Source organism: Camelus dromedarius, chromosome 9, assembly GCF_036321535.1.
Source record: "Camelus dromedarius isolate mCamDro1 chromosome 9, mCamDro1.pat, whole genome shotgun sequence".
Lineage (NCBI taxonomy): Eukaryota > Metazoa > Chordata > Mammalia > Artiodactyla > Camelidae > Camelus > Camelus dromedarius.
The window spans coordinates 79,490,103-79,508,184 of NC_087444.1; the positions used below are offsets into that span (position 1 = coordinate 79,490,103).

An 18,082-nucleotide genomic window follows, 5' to 3' on the forward strand; every position below is an offset into this window, starting at 1 on the left:
TCCTGACTATAATGACAGATATTCAGTATTTTACTGTATTCTCCAGAGTCTTCTGATTGTGATAGTCAAACTCCAACATTCCCTCTAAATTAAAAATAATGGTTTTTACTAATGTAAATTTGAGTCTTAATTTCCTCATTTAGAGTAGGGCTGGGATCCAATTTCTAAATTTCTCATCCCTTCATCTGCATAACTTCACTTCACTCACTGCATGACATTCTTCCATCCACTGACTTCTGAGTCAGCTGGTCATAGCCACCTACTTGGTTCTTCTCTCCAAAGAACTCCTTGGACAATAGCAGCTTTTGGATTTCGATATTGCCTGGATGATTTTGGGTGTAAATGTCTTCTATTTACAACGAGTGGGCAGAAGGGTTTCCCTCAGCGCTATCTGCCCCTCTCTTTATTTCTTTTTTCCTTTTTTTAAGCAGATTAATGTTTATTGCAAGGGTACCACCTGCCTCTTGAGTGACTTCAAGGCTATTAAGCTTTGCCCCAGTTACTGTACCACGTGCACAGCCTGGGCATAGTCCCCACTTTTCCTCATCTTCCAAGCTAGGGTGGGGGGTGCGGCCCACGTGGGGGTTGAGCCACGAGCATGAACCCCGGACTCTGGCAGGGAATGCTGCCAGTCCCTTCATGCCACAACTGCCTAGACAGTGCTGGGACTGGCCCGAGACTGCAGGACGATGTAACTGTCATAGCCTCCTGGAATCCTGAGAGAAACATGGCCAGACGCCCTCCTAACTTCACGAGACTTAGCTGCATCCTCAGGTCCTAAGAGGGCATGTTCACCGCTTCTGTTTCATTCTAATGTACTTTTAATTAGGTATTTCTTTGTTCATGTTTCCCATCTGTGTTCCTTAAATAGTCTAAGACTCACAAAGGCAGGCTTGTCTTTGTTTTCTGACTTTTCTCTTGTGCCTCCAGTAGTTCCTGAACCTCAGTAGATGCTCACTGAACATTTATTAAAGACTTGAATAAACATGACACCTCAAATGATAATCCCCTCCCATCAAAGAGATTTTGGCATCTTAAGCTTTTTTTTTGGTTGTTTTCCCCACACATGTATTTACTTACTTTCCAGTAAGTTTAAATCCTCGAGGGGTACAGCATCACACAGATCCTGTGTCCGTGTCCTTAGCAAAGAGGTTGCTTTGGAGTTTGTCAAGAACCATGGCACTGTCTCTGAGCAGGAGCTACCTTTCCCCAGGTTACTACGGTTTTGTTTGGTTTTCCACCAGGAGTTACTTTGTTGTTCTTTGCTTTGCACACATAAGCACATCTCCTACCGGGATAGAATTGAGTTTCACCTCGAGCATAAACACCTTTGGTTTTTAAGAAGAGCTTTGTGCTCCCTCAGCTTATACCCAGCAAAAATGGCCTGGGACGGCAGCCTTCCTTCCAGACATAATTGTCCTTTCAGAAGTCCTGTTCCCAGCAGGCCTCCTCAGGGGCCGAGATGGCTGGAAGAAAAAGGCCGGTGTCCCGAACCTTTCTCTCAGGGTCCTGGTGTCATCTTTGCACAGGTGCTCCCACCGCGCCACTTTCCATTCATGTCCGCTGAGCAGAGCCCGCGCGGGGAAGGGGGGTTTAGCTGCGCGAACTACATTCCCCAGAGGTCTCCGCGCCGGGCGCCTTGCGTTGAGCCAATGAGAACTCAGAAGACGGGCGCTTCCGTGCGTGTGCATCGCGTCGGGGCGGGACTTCCGGCGCCCAGTCGTTGCGGCCGTTTTGGCGGTTGTTCTGTGTGTTCACCGGGTCTGAGGTTACGGAGAGAGTCGAGACTGAGAAGGTTCGAGAGGAGACGCCGCCCGGGGGGTCCCCGCTCCCGCGTTCCCCTCCTCCCCCGCCGCTCCCGCCCTCAGACCCCGATGGCGGCCGCGCTGAGGGACCCGCCTCAGGTAAACGCGCGTCCTCCGGGCCCGCACCGCCCTCTCCCGCCGGACACTAGAGCCACGACTGCGGGGCGCCTGCCCGCGTGCCTGCGGCCCGGGCCCCGGGGTCCAGGCCGGGGAGGCGGCCGCGGGTGGGGGACCCGCAGGTGCGGAGGCCTGGAGGCCGGGCTGAGGCGGGGGGTCGGGAACCGCGAGGTCTGCCTTGTGTGTTCAGGGCACAGAGAATGTGAGGCAGAGTCGGCGCTTGGGGGGCCAGGTGCCGTTTTCAGGAGGCCAGGAGCCACTGAGAGTTGTGAACAGAAAAGGCCTCTCCTGAATGAGGCTTTCAGAAGTTTTCCAAAGGGCGTTCGGAGCAGCAGACTGGTTGGCCCAGGTGCAGGTACCCCAGTGTGCACATGCTTGGAGGGGAGACTGCATTAGTTGAAGGGAATCTCGAGTCTGCCTTCTATCTCGGGAACAGAGCAAGGGGGCAGGAGGCGTGCCTGGAATGGCTGAGAAACTGAGTGTCTGTCCTGGAGGTAATGTGAAGAATGGGCGGTTTGGAGTGCAGGAGGGCGGCGATCCGAGCCGGCTTTTATCAGGCTCCCTGTGACTGCAGCGTGTAGAACGGACTAGGGGGTGTGAGGAAGGTGATAGGAGACCAGGGAGGAAGCTACTGCCATAGTCCAGGTAGCGTTGATGATGTGAGTCAGTGTGGTGGCCTTGGAGGTGGTAGACATGGTTGGATTCTGGATCTTTTTTTCTCCCCCCAGAGGATCTTTCATTTTTTGATTTTGAAGGTGAGAGAACAAAGTAGAAGTTAGGGATGGCCGCAAGGTTTTGGGGTTTAGCAGCCAGAGGGATGGATGCTCCATCAACTGGGATATGAAATTTGATAGCAGGAGTAATTTTCAAGCAAGGTATTAAGAGTTTGGCCATGTTAAATGTATGAGATGTTTCAGAGAACAAGTAAATGGAGGTGTTAAGAGGGCGGTTGTACGAACAGGTCTAGGTTTCTTGGGAGAGTTTCAGGATGAAGAAGGTGGTGGATAGTATGTGGACCAGGGTGGGGCTGTGTGTCTTAGCTTGGATGGTTAGAACAAACTACTTTCATTTCTCCCAGTTCTGGAAGCTGAGAAATCCAAGATGAAAGTGTTTGCAGATTGGATTCCTGGTGAGGGGCTCTCTTCCTGCCTTGCAGGTGGTTCCCTTCTCTCTGTCTCCTCACGTAGCGTTTTCTTGGTGCAAGGAGGTGGCGAATGGAAGCGATGTCTCTGTCTTCCTCTTATAAGGGTCCCTCCTCATGTCCTAACCTAAACCTGATTACTTCCCCAAGGCCCTGCCTCCAACTACCATCACATTGAGGGTTGGGGCTTCAACATATGAATTTTGGGAGGATGCATACATTGAGTTCGTAACACTGTGGGTCACTTTGAGAGGTGGTGATCTTGGTCACGGTTAAGTTAATAATAGCCCAGGAAAGGGAGAGTGAGGTCTGGGGGCTGGGCCTTATGCTTGGGCACCAAGGTGAAAGAAGACAGACATCACAAACACAGGTGAAGTGGCTGTGGGAACAGTGTGGGAGAGAGGATGACCTGGCAGGTGATTCAGGCTTCTGAGGGCTGAGTGCATGTGAGACGGAAGTGGAGGCACAGGAGAAACTGAGGCAAGATGACAGGCCAGATCTACTGCTTATTCACTGCTCTGTGGGCTCACCAGGATTTGCTGTGACCTTGTGTGTCCGCGGAGTTTTAGTCAGCTTGGTGGATTAGTTCAGGGGCACAAATGGTCATCTGGGAGAGTCAGTGGACCTGGGGTAGAAAGCCTCTGGGATTGGGTTTTGAATGACACTTAGGAAGAGAGGGGAAGTCTCTGATGAGAGCACATGAAGTGTAGCACACCTGGAGGAGGGTCATGGCCATGTGAGATCCACAGCTGGTTCTGGGTGGCAGAAGCTGAAGCAAGGGACAGAGTCAGGCAGTGGGGACCGTTGGAGGTCTGGGCAGTATTGGATCCTGTTTGAGTTTGCCAGGCACTCTCTGTATGCCATGTGTTCAGTAACACGTAGGAAGGACTGGTGGCTGCCTGTGTTGCAGGGCAGGGAAGAGGTGGTGACTGAGAGAGGGATTGTAGAAAGAGTGAAGTTTGCATAGAAAGGGGATGAGGGCCAGTGGGCTGAGAGCCCTGGCATGGAGGACCTGAGGGTGAAATGTGAGCCCACACCCTTGGTTATATTTGGGAGCGTGACCTGGGCACCCTAGGAGAATTGCCTGGTCAGAGGGAGTCCTTCCCTGCATGCCAGGCCCACAGCGTAGATGTCGTCTGTCTGCCCACCTGCCTGTTGGTGTGGGTGGACATAGTAATCAAAGGGACCAAGAGAAGAGTGTGCACATAAGTGTCACCAGGGCCTGGTGCCTCAGCTAAGATGGGGAAACAGGGAGGTGGGTAAGCAGGGTGTGAGCGGGTGGGTGTGTGAATTTGGGGTCCTCTGAGAAAAGCTGACCATGGAATGAACTGTCCCTGTCATGGCAGGTCTCTGTGACTTTTGAAGACGTGGCCATTTACTTCTCCCAGGCGGAGTGGGGGCTCCTTGATGAGGCACAGAAGTTCCTGTACCGGGATGTGATGCTGGAGAACTTTGCACTTACAAGGTCCCTGGGTAAGTCCTTCATATTCCTCGCGGTGTCCTTAACTAGCCTCTGTCTTTGCCCCTGTCCGAGAGGCACCTCTGTCCATTCCACAGCTAGACCAGGTCTCTGCAAACTTCCCCACTTGCCTGGCACATGTATTGTGTGGTGCTGAGCTGTGTGCACTGCCTGGAGCACTGGGCTCCTCAAGCATCTCGCCATCTACTAGCACAAGGCCTGCAGGGAAATGTCTAGGAGTCAGTCCGGCAGTCAGCCCAGGAGAGCCCACATTTCTTGTCCTCTCTTTGGCAGGATGACTGTATCCAGATCTATGGCACCTTGTGCCCCAGAGTCTGCCCCTTTTTCTTTTTTAAATTGAGATATAATTGATATATGACATTCTGTTAGTTTCAGGTGTATAACATAATGACTTGGTCTTTGTGTATATTGTAAAATGCCACCACAGGTAGTTAACTGTGTCTAGTTAGCATCCATCACCACGCAGAGTCCCACACTCTGCTTTTCCTTGTGATGAGACCTTTTAAGTCTTCCTTGTGACTGCCTGTATCAGGAGTTGCAGGCATCGTCATGGTCACTGCTTCTATGTAGGCTTTTCTTGAAAGACCCTGTTGAGAGATTTTGTTGTAATATCCTTTCCTTGCCTGCAGTCTGTCGTTTCCTGAGTTGCTCTGGGCCAGTGCCAAGCACTCACACGTCGTGTCTTTCCCTAAGACATTTTATTCGGGTCTCGTGTAGTTGTACAGTGGAGGGTGTGGGGAGAGCCCTGATTGCTTTACAGGGTGAACATGGCAAGATGGTCTCAGAGGAGGCCTGGCCCTGGTGAGTGCACCTGGGGGAGGGCATGAAAGTGAGGCTGTGTTTATTTTATTTTATTTTATTTATTATTTTGAGTAAAGGTAGATTTTTTTTTTAGAGAGATACATAGTGCATAGAGTGGAGGCTGTTTCAAAAGGCAAAGAAGGGCCAGGAGGTGTGGGGGTTGGGAGCTCAGATTACAGTAAAAGTAGGTAGACACTCCATAGACAGTGCGGGCCGCCTCTGGAGAGGAGGGAGCAAAAAGGCGGCTGAGGCTGTGTTTAACTCATACCAAGTAACTGTCCTATGTCTGTCCACCAGTGTTTTAATGCAAGTGCCACTGGACGCAAATCGTTTTTACACTTTGTTCTACATACTTGACACCTCTCTGATTTGTCATTTCAATTGTGACTTGCGTCTTCTGCGTGTGTCGTGTCCCTCTCCACTGCACCACGTGCAGTTCTGCAGCGACCTAACACCTGCAGATATGACTGGGAGATGTTGCAGGTTCGGTTCCAGACAGTTGCAGTAAAGCTAATACTGGAATAAAGTGAGTCATACGAATGTTTTGATTTCCCACTGCATATAAATTATGTTTATACTGTACTGCAGTGTATTAAGTGTACAGTAGACGTATGCCTGAAAAACAATATAGCTACCTTGATTAAAAAGTAATTTTTTGCAGGGGGGAGGGTATTGCTCAGAAGTAGAGCACATGCTTAGCATGCATGAGATCATGGGTTCTATCCCCAGTTCCATTAAATAATGATGATGATGATGATGATGATGATGATGATGATGATGATGATGATGATGATGATGATGATGATGATGATAATAATAATAATAATTAAAAAAAAGCCTAACAAAAAAATTTTTAAAGTATTTTTTTGCTAAAAATCCTAACCATTATCTCAGCTTTACTAGTTGTAGTAGTAATGTCAAAGAGCACTGTTCACAGATCTCCATAACAAATATAATAAATGAAAATACATTGAAAAATATAACAGAAAGTTTTCAAAGATGGTGAGATTTACCAGAATGTGACACAGAGACATAAAAATGAGCAAATGCTGTTAGAGAAGTGGCACTGATAGGCTTGCTGAACATAGAGTTGCCACAAACCTTCCATTTGTAAAAAGCTTAGTGTTTGCAAAGTGCAGTAAAGCTGCATGGAACGATATATGCCAGTAAAGTACTGCGAGGTGTGCATGTGTTCTTAAATAGTCCTTGAACACCAGCTAGTCACTTCCACTTGATTTCCCCTGGGCCCAGACACAGCCATCCTCTGCATAATGTTACTGGCTGACAAGATCTTGCTGCAGACTCTTGGGAGAGGAGTGAGTCATTGATCCTGCCGGTCCTCCCCATGTGGCACACCATACTTGTGTCCTTTGTCCTGGAAAGTTACCGCATTCTGTGATTTTCAGAGGCCCAGTACCACAGAGCAGCCCTCCCTTCAGATTACTGCCACGTCCTGAAAATATTCCCATTGATTCGTTCTTTGGTCTGAATGTACGTGTATGACACACATTTTTGTGGGACTTCCTTCTCCCACTAAGGTTAACAGGCACTTTATTAGCATTCCTCTGCTTTCAGATTGTTGGCGTGGAGCAGAGGATGAGGAGGTACTGTCTGAGCAGAGTGTTTCTATAAGTGAGTCACAGATCAGGACTTCTAAGCTGGTGCCTTTAAACCCGAAGACTCGCCCTTGTGAGAAGTGTGTCCCAGCCTTGAAAGACATTTTGCAGCTGATTGAGCTCCAGGCAGCATATCCAGGGCAGAAATCGTACTTTGATGGGGGCTCCAGAGGCTTCTGGTTGAATACAAATCTTCAGCAGTACCAAGAGCATGACAGCAGAGAGAAAATCTTTGAAGTGGATGTGGACAAGGCCTCATTTGTGACGAGCCTCACATTCCATGTGTCAGGGAAGCCCTTCCCCTGTGGGGAGGATGGAAAGGACTTTCTAGCTACCTTGGGCCTTCCTCAGCACCAGGCCACTCTCAGCAGTGAGAAGCCACACGGCAGCATGGAGTGTGGGGAGCGCTTTCACAGTGGAAAAAGCCATAAGAAGTTGGTTGAGTGCCAGAAAGTTTTTGGCAACACTCACACACTTCACCACCAGAGAGTCTGCCCTGGAGAAGGTCTTGAACGTAGCAAATACAAAGACAGGTTTGTCAAGCACCAGCAAATTCACACTGGAGAACGGCCTTATGAGTGTAGTGAATGCAGGAAATTCTTTAGCCGCAGGACCCACCTCATTCGACACTGGAGAGTTCACACTGGAGCAAAGCCTTATGATTGCAGTGAATGTGGGAGATCTTTTAGCCAGAAATCTGACCTCATTCAATACCAGAGAGTTCACACTGGAGAAAGACCTTATGAATGCCGTGAATGTGGGAAATCCTTTATCCAGAAATCCATCCTCAAGAAACACCAAAGAGTTCACACTAATGAAAGGCCTTATAAATGCAGTGAATGTGAGAAATCGTTTAGCCAAAGTTCTGGCCTCCTTCGACACAAAAGAGCTCACACTAGAGCAAGGCCTTATGAGTGCACTGAATGTGGGAAATCATTTAGCTGTACAACTCACCTCATTCGACACTGGAGAGTTCACACTGGAGTAAGGCCTTATGATTGCATTGAATGTGGAAAATCTTTTAGCGAGAAATCCGTCCTTATTCAACACCAAAGAGTTCACACTGGAGAAAGGCCTTACAGATGCAGGGAATGTGGGAAGTCCTTTAGCCAGAAATCTGTCCTTATCCAACACCATAGAGTTCACACTGGAGAGAGGCCTTACAGATGCAGGGAATGTGGGAAATCCTTTAGCCGCAAAACCCACCTCATTCGACACGAGACAGTGCACACTGGGGCAAAGCCTTACGAGTGCAATGAATGTGGGAAATCCTTCACTCAGAGCTCTGGCCTCCTTCGGCACAGGAGAGCTCACATGCAGTGAACGTGGGAAAGCCTTCGGCTGCAAATCTGACGTCCGTCAACACCAAAGCGTTCACACTGAGGGAGGCCTTGTATGTGCAGGGAGTGTGCTCCTCCCTCATTTAGTGTGAGTGTCGGAGGAAAGCCTCTGTGAGGAGCCATCTCCCTGAATTGAATCTCGTGTCCGCATATCCACAGGCTGGAGATGGATTCGCCATAAATTTGAGTGCTGTGGGAAGCATGTGTAACCTGCCCAGGGTCCTTGCCAGGTAGATCACTGCTGGTTCCTGTGGCAGAAGCCACTTCTCCTCTAGTGTCTGGCAGGTCCACACGGTTGGCGTCAGTCACCACCCTCGTCCGCTCAGTGCAGCTGGTCTGTGCTTTGTTGGAATCATGAGTATCCTGAGCCCTTAGGGGTCTTCACTCCCTTCTCTCTGAGAAGTTAGCGTGTGGACCTCACCATGTGTGTTGGCCCAGAGAACGCAATCTGAGTTCTGCTTGCAGAGCAGGACTCGCTGTCTCAGGGATGAGGTCTCAGATGGCACTTGTGACGGTTTTCCAGCTTCCAAGTTACCAGAGTGGAGGTTGCCTGCTGCACATTTCTCTGGCTTGTGCAATAATAAAGGCCTTTCTGTTTAAGCACCTAAGTGTTAGAAATTCTGTTCACTGTGTGGAGTGGTTTGAAAGCACAATAGGACTGTTAACTTGAGGAGTAAGCTTCACTTTTGGGGATCCAAAGTGCAGGTGCCTCCAGGGGCAGTGTGATGGTGGATCATGGCACTCTCATTTTGGCCGAGTTTGCTTTGCTGGCAAGGCCTCCTAGGAAGGACTGCTTGTAGTCGTGATTGCCTGGATACCAGAGGTCTGTGGTTCAGAGTCATCCTGAGGAAGGGGCAGTTGTGACAGTGCTTCTGAAGACAATGTGGTGGTTTTTGTTTTTCTTTCTGTTTTCTCACAGAGGACAACACACAGTGCCCAGCATTACTGAGGGGAATCGTAACCCCAGTTTCTCCAAAGGAACATAGACCCTGATACCCACAATTCAGTGGGCTGGTGCCCGTAGTTGGAAGACTTCAGGGGCAGGGGAGACCACAGTGGGGGATAAACACTGGTTAATAGTGGAGGAGGCTGCAGCAAAATACGTGGAATGTACCTCTTCTAAGGATAACAGGCACGCACGTCCTGCTGACAGTGACTGCAGGGTAAGTGTGTACGGAGGTGTCAGGACCTCCAGGTGTGCTTATCTTGTGAAGTCATCGGCAGACAAAGTAAGGGTTGTGTGGATTCCTGCAGCCTTTCAGAGCCGTTCACCTCAAGGCCAGTGCTATGCAGGCAGCAGAAGAATGGAGAGGTAACTGTGGTTTAGCGAGCAGTCTTCTTGACTCAGCTGGAAATGGCCTTCATTATTTGCCAGTATTTCCTGCCACCGAGGAGAGACTGTACCTCAGAGCACAAGGAGTGAGATAGTGGAGTCAATACAGATTGATTTTCTGAAAAGTGGGATTTAGATTTTTATCATGAACCATGTTTTAAACCTGCATTAAGTACAGTGGGTGTAGAATAAGTTGTATACACTTAAAGTGTACGATTTGATAAGATTTCACATGTATACACTTGTGAAACCATCATCATGGTAAGGAGTGTATTTCCAAGCTGATATGAACATTAGTTTTCAATTACTTATATGAATATGGTTCATTTTTTTTCTATCGATAACTCAGAATATAGTGCCTGAGTCTGTGGGTGGATATTTAACTTTTTAGGAAGTTACCAAACTGATCTAAAATGGTTGTGTTTCTTGTTTGTTTGTTTTTTGCATTCCCACCAGCAGAGTGTGAGAATTCTAGTTCCTTCACACCCTTGTCAATACCTGCTAAGGTCACTTTTTTTGCAGGGGAAAAGGTGTTAGGTTTGTTTGTTTATCTTATTTTATTTATTTTTAATGGAGGTACTAGAGATCAAACTCAGGATTTCATGCACGCTAAGCACATAACACTACCACTGAGCTACACCTCCCACCCCCCATAAGGTCACTTTTGAATTTTACCCTTTCAAAATAAGTGTGTGTTGGTCATTTATGGTTTTAACTGCATTTCCCTAAGGATTTGTTGAGCATTATGTCATGTGTTTGCTACTCGCATAACTTCTTTAGTAGGATACTTCTTGTATTTGGCCTGTTTTGTATTTTGTGAGTTTGGCTGTTTGCCTTTTAGTTATAGTAAGAAACAAGAAAGACATGTTGGAATTTTACTTATTCTTCAATGGCGTGAGTGACTTCTTTGCTGCATGGAATAATTGTTTTTGAATACTGGAAGAATATCCGTCATTTTTTCCTCTTTATTTTTGGTGGCGTGCACAGTGTAATGGACACATTTACCAAACACATCATTAACATTCTCCATCACGTTTCTAAGTGTGGACATCCGATACATTGCATTTAACAATAGTATAAATCAAGCCCTGGTTTGTGATGTTTGGCAGTTTCTTTGGTGTCAGTACTCAACCATGACCCACTTCAGACTCCCAACGTGTCAGTGTGCAGGGCTGGGAAGAGCGGCAGTAGCACACCACTGCGTTTCCCTCACGCGAGGAGAGTGGCCACACTCCTGAGAACAGATTGTGAAACAGAGAGGAATGAATAGAGGGTGACGATGTTTGAGTGTTTGTGACTTAGAAGAGTTTAACTGAAATATAACTGACTTTATGTACATATTTCAGACACCAAAAATTTTGATGTTTTGATGCATAAACGTTTCCTTGTGCCATTTTAATTTTTTTTGATTGGTTATTCTTTGCACCCTTTTAAATTTTGGGGGGAGGGTAATTAGGTTGGTTTGTTTGTTTACTTATTGGAGGTACTGGGGATTGAACCCAGGACCTTGTGCATGCTAGGCACACACTCTACAACTAAGCTGTACCCTCCCCTATTCGATGTTAAATTCATCCTTTCGACATATAAGATTTCTGATATAGGATATATTCTACCATTTGTAATGGCTATTTTCAAATATATACAAAAGTGGAAAAGACTATCTTCTGGGTCCCCCATCTTCCGTCATTATTTATAATTGTTCTTGTTTCATCTCTCATGCACATTAGTGGGTTATGTTACTTACAAACCCAGACGTCATGTTGTTTAATGCATAGCTTCTTGAAAATGCTTTTCTAAAATGCAAGAGTTTTTTGATAGTGACAATAACTTTTTCACAGAAAATAAAAATATTTTAAAATGTGATAAATATTTTATCCATGCTGAATTTTGTGAGTTTTCTCAAAAGTGTGTTTGTTCTTGAAGGCAGACTACAGACATACCTTGTTTTACTGTGCTTCACAGATACTGTGTTTTTTTTTTTTATAAATTGAAGGTTTGTGGGAACCCTGCATTGAGCAAGTTTCTCGGCGCCATTTTTCCAACAGCATTTGCTCACTTTGTGTCTCTCTCTCATTTTGGTAATTCTCACAGTGTTTCAGACTTTTTCATTATAATATTTGTGATGGCGATCTGTGGTCAGCGATCTTCGATGTCACTGTTGCAGTTGTTTTGGAGTGCCACGAACCGCACCCGTAAAAGGTGGTGAACTTTATCGAGAAATGTGTGTGTTCTGACTGCCCCACTGACTGGCTGTTCCCCTGTCTCTCTCCCTCTCCTCGGGCCTCTCTATTCCCTGAGACACAACAGTATTGAAATTCGATCAATTAATAAGCCTGCAGTAACCTCCAGTGTTTAAGTGACAGGAAGAGCCATAGCATGTCTCTCACTTTAAATCAAAAGCTAGATATGATTAAGCTTAATGAGGAAGGCATGTCAAAAGCCAAGACAGGCCAAAAGCTAGGCCTCTTGTGCCAAGCAGCCAAGTCAAGAATGCAAAGAAAAAGTTCTTGAAGGAAATTTAAAATGCTACTGCAGTGAACACATGAATGATAAGATAGTGAAACAGCCTTAGTGCTGATTTGGAGAAAGCTGCAGTGGTCTGGATAGAAGATCCGGCCTGCCACAGCAGCCCCTTAAGCCAAAGCTGAATCCAGAGCAAGGTCCTGACTCTCTTCAATTCTGTGAAGGCTGAGAGAGGTGAGGAAGCTGCAGAAGGAAAACTTGAAGCCGGCAGAGGTTCGTTCGTGCCGTGTAAGGAAGGAGGTGGTTTCCGTGACATGAAAGTGCAGGTGAAGCCGCAAGTGCTGATGCAGAAGCTGCAGTAAGTTCTCCAGGAGACCCAGCCAAGACGCTCCATGAAGGTGCTGCACTGAACAAGAGATTTTCAGTGTAGATGAAACAGCCTTCTGTTGAAAGAAGATGCCATCTAGGACTTTCATGCCTAAAGAGGAGACGTCAACACCTGACTTCAAAACTTTTAAGGACAGGCTGACTCTCTGAGGGGCTGATGCAGCTGGTGACTTTCAGTTGGAGCCAGTGTTCATTTACCATCTGAAAATCCTAGGGCCCTAAGAGCTATTGTGAATCTCCTCTGCTGTGCCCTAGAAATGGACCACCAACGCTCGGATGACAGCACAGCTGGTTACAACATGGTTTACTGAATATTTCAAGCCCACTGTTGAGACCTACTGCTTCAGAGAAAAAGATTCCTTTCAAAATGTTGACAATGCAGTTGTTTACCCAAGAACTCTGAATGAAATTTCCAATGAAATTAATGTTCTTATGCTTGTTTACACAGGGTTTTTTCTGCTGCCTGTGGATCAAGTAGCATTTTGACTTTCAAGTCTTAACATTTAAGAAATACATTTTGTAAAGCTAAAGCTTCCATAGATAGTGATTCCTCAGCTGGATCTCAGCAAAGTCAATTGCAAACCTTCTGGAAAGAATTCAGCATTCTAGATGCCATTGAGAACATTGTGATTCATGGGGTGAGGTCAAAAAGTCAACACGAACAGCACTTTGGAAAAAGTTGATTCCAACCCTGATGGATGACTTTGAGTGGTTCAAGACCTCAGTGGAAGAAGTAGTTGCAGATGTAGTAGAAATAGCAAGAGAATTAGAATTAGAAGGGGAGCCCAAAGATGACTGAATTCCTGCAATCTCGTGATAACATTTTCATGGGTAAGGAGTTGCTTCTTGTGGATGAGCAAGGAAAGTGGTTTCTTGAGGTGGAATCTTCTGGTGAAGATGCCATGAAGATTGCTGAAATGACAAGAGATTTAGAATATTACCTAAACTTAGTTGACAACGCAACAACAGGATTTGAGAGGATTGACTCCAGTTTTGAAGGCAGTTCTCCTGTGCATAAAGTGCTATTAAGCAGCATTGCACGCTACAGCAAAATCATTTCTGAAAAGAAGAGTCAATGAATGAGGCAAACTTCACTGTTGTCTTATTTGAACAAGTTGCCCCAGCCACTCCAGCCTTCAGCAACCACCACGCTGATCAGCCAGCAGCCATCAACATCCGGGCAAGACCCACCACCAGCAAAAAGATTACAGCTTGCTGAAGGCGCAGATGATGGTTAATATTTTTTAGCTGGTTGTATTTTTTAATTAGGGTTTTAAAAAAAGGTATAATGTGTCATATGCTTAATAAACTACAGTATAGTGTAAACAACATGTACACTGGGGAACCAAAAAAGTTTGTGTGACTCACTTTATTGCATTATTTGCTTTATTGCGGTGGTCTGGAACCAAGGCTGCAGTGGTATGTCTAAGGTATACCTATCATTGCAGTCAGAATACAAAATGTGTATCTTGTAAGTCTTAGCCTGTTGGCACCACTAACCTCTTTTTTGTTCTTATTTACCGGTTGAAGTCGTGAGCCATGTGTTCATTACAGTTTGCTTCTAGATCTGGCTTATTGCACCCCTCTTACTGTTAACCTGCTGAGTCTTCCGCCAAATTTCCTGTGCACTGGATACTGACGAGTGATTGCGGCCTGGTCCCAGCAGACAGGTGTGTGTCAGATGTGTGGTGAGGGCACCACTTGGAGATACGCACATTCTGGGGGGGCTGTGTGACAGGCGTGTGTTACTGACACTTCTCAGCACATCCCTGCAGCGTACGACGTGCACTCAGATCATGCACAATGGATGTGGGATGCCGACACCGTCAACACAGCCGGTCACACACAGGCACACACCACATCCACAGAATAGTGGGTGTGGGATGGACTCGAAACACATACAACCAGCATGTGTAAAACACACCAGGGACCTGAGAGAGAAGGGGGGGTATTGACGCATCATAGTGTATGGGACACACACACCCACAGATTCTTGTCGGAGACTTGTGGGACAGGCACGTAACAGGGATCCCCGAAACCTGCTGTGTGGGGCACACATACAGCTGTACAGCCCCTGTGGACCAAGTGTGGTGAGGCGTAGACCACCTGGTGTGGAAAGCAGCTCCTCCCGCTGTGTCGCTGCAGGTCTGACAAGGTGCTGATGGGGGTCAGGGTGGCAGCATGTCTTGGTGGAAAGGCTCCTGGTGCCTTCACAGCCACGCCTGTGTATTTTAAGGCCCAGACCACAGTCCCCCAAGGGTGCAGGGGTGATTTTGGAGGGCTCACAGACGTGACATCAGATAGCGTCGGTGGGCACACTGAGAAGGTGGTCCTTTCCTCCCTTTCTCGTCCCCTCCCGGTTATTGTTGGGAGGAAATCTTGGGGTAGCGCTGAGGCTCTAATGCTCACGTCTTGCTCACTTCTCTTTTCCACAGGGCCAGCCATGCTGGGACATAATAGCATCATTCTGATTTTATTGTGGGTTTTTTAATTGTCATGTTTTCATGGTAACATGATTTATGGCAAGGAAGACTTTTTCTCATTTACCAGAGAGATGTAACACATAGAATAATTATTTTTATATTTATTTGCAAATATGTTTTTTCTTTTCAGATTCCTTTCCATTATATTTTATTACATGAAATTGAGCACAGTTCCCTGTGCTATAGAGTAGGTCCTTGTTGTTTATCTGTTTTATATATAGCAGTTTGTATCTGTTAACCCCTCCCTCCTTTTCATGTGGGTAACCATAAGTTTGTTTTCTATGTCTGTGAGTCTATTTCTGCTTTGTAAATACATTCATTTTTATCATATTTTAGATTCCACATATAAGTGATATCATACAATATTTATCTTTCTCTTTCTGACTTACTTCACTTAGTATGATAATCTCTAGGTCCATCCATATTGCTGTAGATGGCATTATTTCATTCTTTTTTATGTCTGAGTAATATTCCAGTTATCTGGAATGCACATTTAGGTTGTTTCCATGTCTTGGCCGTTGTCTGTAGTGCTGCTGGGAACACTGGGGTGCAGGTGTCTTTCTTTTTTATAGTCTTGACTGTGTCTTTTGTTTTGTTTTCTTTTTTATGTATTTATTTTACAATATCATATTTTTAAAAATTGAAGTATAGTTGATGTACAATATTATATGTTACAGGTATACAATATAGTGATTCACAATTTTTAAAGGTTATACTCCATTTATAGTTATTATTCCCCAAGCTGCACATTACACCCTTGTAGCTTATTTTATTCCTGATAGTTTGTACCTCTTCATCCTCCACTTCCATCTTGTTCTTCCTCCTCCCCTGTCACCACTGGTAACCACTAGTTCCTTCTCTACATCTGTGAGTATGTTTCTTTTGTGTTATAGTCACTAGTTTGCTGTATTTTTTTAGATTCCATATGTAAGTGATATCTTACGGTATTTGTCTTTCTCTGACTTACTTCACTTTACATAATGCCCTCCAAGTCCATCCATGTTGTATACCAGAAAGTAATACAACATTTTAAATTAACTGTACTTCAATTAAAAATCAAGCAAGCAAACAACCAACCCATTTAAATATATGGGCAAAAGAACTGAACAGGCATTTTTTTTTCCAAAAGAGGAAATGCAGATGGCCAACAGAAACTTGAAAAGTTGCTCAACATCACTAATGTCAGGAAAATGCAAATGAAAACCACAATGAGACATCATCTCACACCTGTCAGAATGGCCATCATCAAAAAGAACACAAATAACAAACGCTGGAAGGATATGGAGAACAGGGAACCCTTGTGCACTGTTGATGAGAATGCAGGTTGGTGCAGCCACTGTGGATAACAACATGGAGAGTCTGAAAAAGCTAAAAACTGAACCACCATATGTCCCAGCAATTCCACTCCTGGTCATATATCCAAGAAAAACAAAAGCATTAATTCAAAAAGATACATACACCCCACTATTTACAACAACAGTATTTATAATTGCCAAGATATAGAAGCATCCTAAGTGCACATCACTAGATGAATAAAGAAAATGTAGCATATATATATATATATATAATGGAATACAACTCACCCATAAGAAAGAAGGATATTTTTCCATTTGCAGCTGTTCATTCACTTTTTTTTTTCAGTTCAAAAACCAGAATTTTATAACTGGCATAAACATTTCCATTGCATCAAAACCCACAAAATGCCTGGAAATAAACAACTAAGGAGGTTATCTATACTCTGAAGACTGTAAAACACTGATGAAGGAGATTGCAGATGATGCAAAGAAATGGAAAGAGATCTTGTGCTCTTGGATTGGAAGAATCAACACTATCAAAATGGCCACACTACCCAAAGCAATCCACAGATCCGGCGCAACCCTTGTCAAAAGACTCACGACGTTTTTCACAGAATAGAACAAACAATTCCAAATTTGTATGGAACCATAAAAGACCCCAAATTGCCAAAGCAATATTTTGTAGGTCTTTTTTTTACTTTCTTTTTGTTCTCTACAGTTTGGTGACTAGAGAAGTTCCTTTTAACATTCGTTGTGAAGCTGATTTCATGGTGCTGAATTCTTTTAGCTTTTGTTTTCTGTGAAGCTTTTGATTTCTCCATCAAGCTGAGTGAGAGCCTTGCTGGATAGAGTATTCCTGGTTGTAAGTTTCCCCCTTGCATCACTTTGACTATATCATGCCACTCCCTTCTGGCCTGTAGAGTTTCTGCTGAAAAATCAGCTGATTACCTTATGGGAGTTCCCTCGTGTGTTATTTGTTGCTTTTCTCTTGCTAGTTTTAATATTTTCTCCTTATCCTTAGTATTTGTCACTTTGATGACTGTGTGCCTTGGTGTGCTCCTCTCTGGGTTGATCCCATGTGGCTCTCTCTGTGCTTCCGGGACTTGGGTGACTGTTCCCTTTCTCACACTGGGGAAGTTTTCAGTATCAGTGTTTTCCTTTATTAAGGTGGAGGGAAAAACCTGTTTTCCCTGACTCTTTACAGTGAGTTTGTATAGATTCGCAGTATCTGCTAAGCCAATATACTGTTGGCAGAGATGGGGAAGGAGACACGTATGTCCTGTCAAATGTCCTTAAGACACGCATGCCAATCCCAAATCAGAATGCTTAAGAAAAAGTGCCTTCCTTTCATTTGAATGGAGTACAGACTGTGAGGAAAGTACCCCATTCCGCTTTGCCCCTAGTGAGAGGTGAGCACTGCAGAGTAGAAATGAGAGCACCTTTCTCATTTGGCACCTGCTGTGGCACAATTACAAGTAATTTAGGGTCAGGCTCAGTCCATCTTGTTCCTGATTCTGTCCACCTGACTTGGCCATAGTAAGTGCTTAATATAATGGAGCAAAGGGTGACTATATAAGTGGACAGTATTCAGAGACATACATTCTGACATTTATAGTGATCTGACCAGTTTATGGAAATGGTTTATTTTGTGCAGCAGGCAAAAAAAAAAAAAAACCAGTCTAGACACCCAGGGGTCTGTGCTGGTGAGCACAAAGGGCCTGAGGGCGGGGAAGCACGCGGCCACGAGGGCGTTGGCGCTCACCAGCCACTGGCCAGGCTCATCAGAGCACGCTATGTAGAAGGTGAAGAACGAGGACAGGG

At 45.4% G+C, this 18,082-nt stretch overlaps 1 protein-coding gene across 2 annotated transcripts in view; it reads left to right on the plus strand.

The window, feature by feature from the left end:
• Positions 1-1,707: 1,707 nt before the first annotated feature.
• Positions 1,708-18,082, plus strand: part of LOC105105049 (zinc finger protein 530-like) — a 45,478-nt gene continuing 29,103 nt past the window's right edge. The window contains exons 1-3 of one of the 2 annotated variants that reach the window (XM_031457366.2): positions 1,708-1,904; positions 4,410-4,536; positions 6,920-13,815. In XM_031457366.2, coding sequence (XP_031313226.2) covers positions 1,875-1,904; positions 4,410-4,536; positions 6,920-8,283 — 1,521 coding nt within the window. In that variant the 5' untranslated portion in view covers positions 1,708-1,874 and the 3' untranslated portion in view covers positions 8,284-13,815. Of the gene's footprint in view, positions 1,905-4,406; positions 4,537-6,919; positions 13,816-18,082 lie in introns of those variants that run through there. The other variant, XR_010382499.1, reaches the window with a different exon arrangement.